Consider the following 6,000-nt stretch of genomic DNA (forward strand, 5'->3'; position numbering starts at 1 on the left):
CACAATGTACAGTTTGTCTCTGTATCCCACAATTACTAAACCAAGTAGAATAACATCACACAGTGCTACTTTGATTGATAATATCTTTACTAATAATATTGGGGTTCCTACATTTAGTGGCTTACTACTATGTGACATCACTGATCATTTACCTGTTTTTACTCTGTGTGACTGCAAGCTCAATAAGGTCAAAGAGGATAAGAAGGTGAATTTTAAGCGAATAAGAACTGAAAAAAACATTGATGCATTCAACAACGCTCTTAAAGATCAGGACTGGAGTTCAGTTATCTCTGAAACAAATGTAGATCAAGCTTATGACATTTTTCTGAAGACTTTTATCTCCTTGTATAACAAACACTGTCCAGTCAAAGAATACTGTATAAAGAAGAAATCAATTAATAGCCCCTGGCTTACAAAAGGAATATTGAATGCGTGTAAAAAAAAAAAAAAAAAAAGAAGCAAAATCTGTACAAATTGTTTATCAAATCTAAAACTCAAGATGCTGAACTTAGATACAAGACATACAAAAACAAATTGACTGATATAATTAGAAATGCTCAGCAGTTATATTTTAAACAAATGCTGTATGATAACAAAAGCAATATAAAGAAGACATGGGAGATACTAAATGGTATTATTAAACAGGGCTCAACAAAAACTGAGTACCCCAACTATTTTGAAAATGTAAGTGGAAATAAGCATGGTATGGAAAACATAGTTAACAATTTTAACCATTTTTTTGTGAATGTTGGTCCGGAGCTGTCTGCTGGGATTCCAGACCATTCCCAAAGTCAGCTCTTAGCAAATGACACTATGATTAAGAATCCATTTTCAATGTTTCTCTCTGCAACCAATGAACAGGAAGTAAAAGAAGTAATTCTCAAATATAAAAAGTAAATATTCCACAGATTGTGATGGTATTGACATGTCTTTAGTAAAGAGAATTGTTGACAATATTGTAATTCCATTCGCTCATATTTGCAACTTGTCTTTCCAGTCTGGTTGTTTTCCTAGCAAAATGAAAATAGCAAAAGTGATACTGTTATGTGTCGGACGCAGCCCGGAGAACCAACCAGCGTTTGAAGGACCCAGTATGAAATAAGCAGATCACGGTACAAAGGATAACAAAATTTAATAAACATTACAGTGATGTGCTAAGTACAACAAATGAGTGCGCGGTCTGGCGTGGTGGAATTGCGGTGTGCTCCCAGCAGCACTAACGGTCCGGAGCCAGAAACTGTTTGGACCCAAGGATCCCGCCGACACCCCCCAGGTGGCCGCGACAAACCGAGTCTGTGAAAGAAGAAACCATCATGTGAGTCCACACTCCACACACAGAGAGACCACTCAAAGGTGTACATAAACAGCAAACACTTCCTGGCTTAATTACTAATCAGTTTCCCACCCTGCAGGCATGGAACACCCTGTTCACATACTCAAACTGCAGTGGAAGCTGATTAAACGACTAACATAACAGCTCAATACAATAAGGTGTGAGGGACACCACATATACTGACTGTACAAATGTTAGTCACAAAACCTAACGTACCTCAGGAAGTGTGCTGACGAGCGTGAGACCTCACTCCCTCCTCTTTCACAGACCATGGTGTCAAACCTGGTACAGTCTCTGCATCCACTGATGATGAGATGGCTCTCGAGACGACGATCTCACCCGTCTGGTCACAAGGTCGAGTCTCTGGCAACTACACACTGTGTACTCCAGACTTAAATGCCACCATGCTCCAATCCATGTAGATGCACCACAGCTGTGAGTCCTGACGAGCTGCACTTGATCAGCCTCAGGTGATCAGGGTGAGGTCCTGAAAACTCAGCCACACAGCCACTCAGTCCTAAACGCGTACCACCTGGAAGGAAAAACAAAAGACAGCACAGAAGACAGAAACAAAAGGCAGCCAGGCCCCCCCAGCCATACAACAGATACCATTATTTAAAAATGGAAACAAACACACTTTTACCAATTATCGTCCAATCTCCCTCCTCCCTCAGTTTTCAAAACTTTTGGAAAAAATGTTCACTTTTCGGCTTGAAAATTTCATTAACAAACATCAAATAATAAATGAAAGTCAGTATGGCTTTAGGTCCAAAAGAACTACTTCTATGGCAATAATGGAGGCTGTAGAAGAAATAACGAATGCTCTGGACCATAATAAATATGCAGTTGGTATCTTTATTAATTTTAAAAAGGCGTTTGATATGATTAACCACTCAGTTTTGATTGGCAAACTTGAAAATTATGGAATCAGAGGAGTAGCGGGGAATTGGGTATGAAATTATCTGATCGGAAGGGTACAGTATGTGAAAATGGGAGATTATGCATCTGAACATCTTGGTATTACCTGTGGTGTCCCCAGGGGTCAGTGCTGGATCCAATTTTGTTTAATCTTCAATTAATGATATATTCAATGCATCAAAATTTTTAAAGCTAATTCTCTTTGCTGATGACACAAACATCTTCTATAGTAGTTTAGATTATAACGAGCTTCTGGAAACTGTGAATATGGTAATTAATAAATTAAAGAAATGGATGGACACCAATAAATTACTGTTAAATCTAAGTGAAACAAAAGCTATGATTTTTGGTAATTATAAACATAGAAATGAATTTCAAATTATTATTGATGGTGTACAAATTGAAAATGTATCGGAAAACAAATTTCTTGGTGTAATTATGGATAGCAAATTACCATGGAAAGCCCACATCAGGCACATAAAAACTAAAATATCTAAGAATCTCTCTATTATAAATAAAGCTAAGCAGTTCTTTGACCAAATAGCACTCCGTATTTTATATTGTTCTCTGGTTCTCCCCTATTTCACATACTGTGTCGAAATATGGGGCAATAACTATAAATGTTCAACAAATCCGCTATTCTTATTGCAAAAAAGAGCCATGCGGATTATTCATAAGCTTGGTTTCTTTGAGCACACCCCTGATCTTTTTATCGAGTCCAAATTATTAAAAATTCATGACCTTGTAAAATACTGTACTGTAATTATGTTATTTAAAGCAATCAATAATCAACTTCCAAAAAATGTGCAAAAATTCTTTTCTTACAAAGAGAAGATTCATAATCTGAGAGGTAATGGAAATTTTATTTTACCTAAGGTACAAACCACTCGTAAAAGTTTTTGTGTGACAGTATGTGGGGTCAAAATGTGGAATGCTCTGGATCTACAGCGAAAGCTTTGCCCAAATATTCACAAATTTAAGTCCTTGTATAAAAATGCAGTTTGGTCAGAATACAGTCATAGTAGAGTTTAAATGTCTTGTTGTGCACTTGTCTGTATCAGTGTTGTGTTTGATACCTGAAGTTTCCTTACCATCATTGGTATATGAGTTCTTTCTATTGTATTACCATTGTTGGTAACATTGTTCTTACCATTGTTGGTATGTAGCTTGTCATTTCTTATATGAACATTTATTGTATTTACTAATCTACTCTTCATTTAGTTATCAATATTTTCGATGTGAATGACTTGTTTCTTATTTTGGTGTGTTGTTTATTTTGTTTTGGGGTTTTTTGTGGGTTTTTTTTGGTTTGTTTTTCTCAACTGATATGGAAATTGGAAGTCAAATATAGTTTAAGTTAAGTATTAATGTAAGATAGGGGTGGGATTCAATAAGTTTTCTTCTTCCCACTCCTTTTCGAGCAAAAATGAAGTGTATCTGATTGTTTAATATGTACTAGGTTCATGTATTTTGTTACACTGCTCGAAATGAATTAATAAATGAAATGAAATGATGCAGCCAATTCCCATCTAAAGCTGGGTGGACTGGGACAATGCAGATGAAGTGTGTTGTCCAAGGACCCAAGTATCATAAAACAGTTGAGCCCAGGTCTATATACTCAACCCAGTCTCATGGCAGTTCATGAGACTGGGTTAAGAAAAGTACATTAATCTATGGGTTTGTGCCAGGTGTATGAAAATAGGGCACTTTTCGTGATGGGGAACAAATTAATTTTGTGACGGGAGCACGAAATGTGGGGTAGCTGGGGGGTTATGGTTAGGGTTTGGGGAGGGTAGACACTAACGCTATGGAATTTCATGCTATTTAAAATGTGTTGTGTTGTGTACAGGTCCCTACACAATTTGGCCCCACCTCCTCTGAGGAACTATATTAACAGGAAAAGTAACAATGAAATTAACACCAGATCCTCCGCAAGGGGTGATTGCGAGATCAAATTTAGAAAAACTGCTTTTGCTCAAAATGTACTCTCCATTAGGGGCAGTAGCACATGGAATACTCTGCCAACGACAATCAGGTTCAGCCCCACATTTGCTTTATTCAAGACACAGCTTAAAACATGGCTGAAAGATAACCAAATCTGTAATCATTACTAGTTAAAGACATGCGAAAACAATATACTTTCATATACACACACACAACAACACATAGGTAAGCTTATGCACACCAGCACTTTAAAGAGATACTGCAGCTGTATCTAGCACTTTACTATCACGACAAAGCACTTTAATTCAGCATCTTATAATAAAACTGACTGTACCTGACTGTACCTGTACACACCTGCAACTGAATTCTACCTCAGTACTTTCCTGCACATAGGCCTGCACTTTATATTGAGACAACAGCATTTTAACCTCCATCTTGACCGGAACAGATAACTCCTCCTTTATATGGCTCTGGGTTATATTAAAATATGACACTGTATTATATTGTAAATTATCAATGTGTTTTTATGCTTCTTAAATGCTCTGGGTTTTATATTTTATGTCTGGGGACTACGGATGGAAATTAGCATTGTGCTAAATCTGGCATATTTACGTTAAATTGTGTGCCCTATATATATATATATATATATATATATATATACATATATATATAGTCTATAAACAATTGTACGTTCATTAATATGCACTGTCGCTGTCAAATAAACCAATAATGAAATGAAATGTTATGGTTAGAGTTAAGAGAAGGGGATTATTATAAATAGCAAAATAAAAAAAAAAAAATCGGGCACTTTTCGTGACGGGGACACGAAAAAAATGTGAGACTGGGCTGATATACTGATATACCCAAATTAACTACCTGCTCTGCTGTCTTGAAGAGAGAGAGAGAGAGAAACTGGCACTCTTAAGAAATGGTGGTCCATCTGCCAGTCTCCAGACTGACACGCCCATTCCCACAGGTGTTTGGTTTACTTTACTGAGTTGATTAACAAATCAACCCACATCAGTAAAAACAAACCACACAGTCCGGTCACTGGCTGTACCATCAGAACAAATAGCAGGAGGTGTGAGTGCCGCTCAGTAAGCCCATTGCATGCGTATTATGTCTTTGATTAGACAGTTAAAAGGATCAGGATTAGCGCTGACAATTCTGTGAATCTGTAGGGTTTACTCAGTGAGCAAGACAGCTCACTAAACATTCAAAGGAAATGGGTTGTCCTGTCTTCCTCATGAACTATGTAGGTCAGTCCCATATCAACAATCAGTCATGTGTTAAATGCAACAAGACTCACCACACACAGCAGAGAAAAGAAGCAGTTCTGTTGATCTTACGCACTGGATAATGTATTAATTTAAGAGATGAGTGCAGTTGTACCAACTACTTCCCTATATGCGCAAACCTTTCGCCAACTGTGCATTCGTGACTATTTTTGTCTTTTATGTTGGTGTACTGCCTCGTGCATGATCACACGATGACAGCTGCTGATGATCCCTCAATAATTAAATGATTTTGCAAACCAGTACAGTCCAATTTTCTGGTAAATTAATTAAATCCTATTTTTTTTTATTAATCATAAGCATTTCCTTTGCCATCTGTTTTTTTTTCCTACAGCAAAGAAAACCCCAATCAAGCAACAAGAGTCACATCAAGTAAGTAACAAACGTGTTGCACAAGGCCTGATTCAATCAGACGTGTCCTGGTGATTTTGACATGTTGGATAGACACTGCTGACAAATGCATTTCACACTTAATGCTGGAGACATCTGCAAGCTAAAGAGGTTTTGAAG

At 37.2% G+C, this 6,000-nt stretch overlaps 1 protein-coding gene across 1 annotated transcript in view; it reads left to right on the top strand.

Moving 5' to 3' along the window:
- atp6ap1lb (ATPase H+ transporting accessory protein 1 like b) overlaps window positions 1-6,000 on the top strand; it is a 61,073-nt gene that overhangs the window by 44,122 nt on the left and 10,951 nt on the right. Inside the window, exon 2 of the mRNA XM_034172541.1 lies at window positions 5,825-5,862. Within this exon, the coding sequence (XP_034028432.1) occupies window positions 5,825-5,862 (38 nt within the window). The remainder of the gene's footprint in view (window positions 1-5,824; window positions 5,863-6,000) is intronic.

Source organism: Thalassophryne amazonica, chromosome 6 (assembly GCF_902500255.1).
Source record: "Thalassophryne amazonica chromosome 6, fThaAma1.1, whole genome shotgun sequence".
Classification (NCBI taxonomy): domain Eukaryota; kingdom Metazoa; phylum Chordata; class Actinopteri; order Batrachoidiformes; family Batrachoididae; genus Thalassophryne; species Thalassophryne amazonica.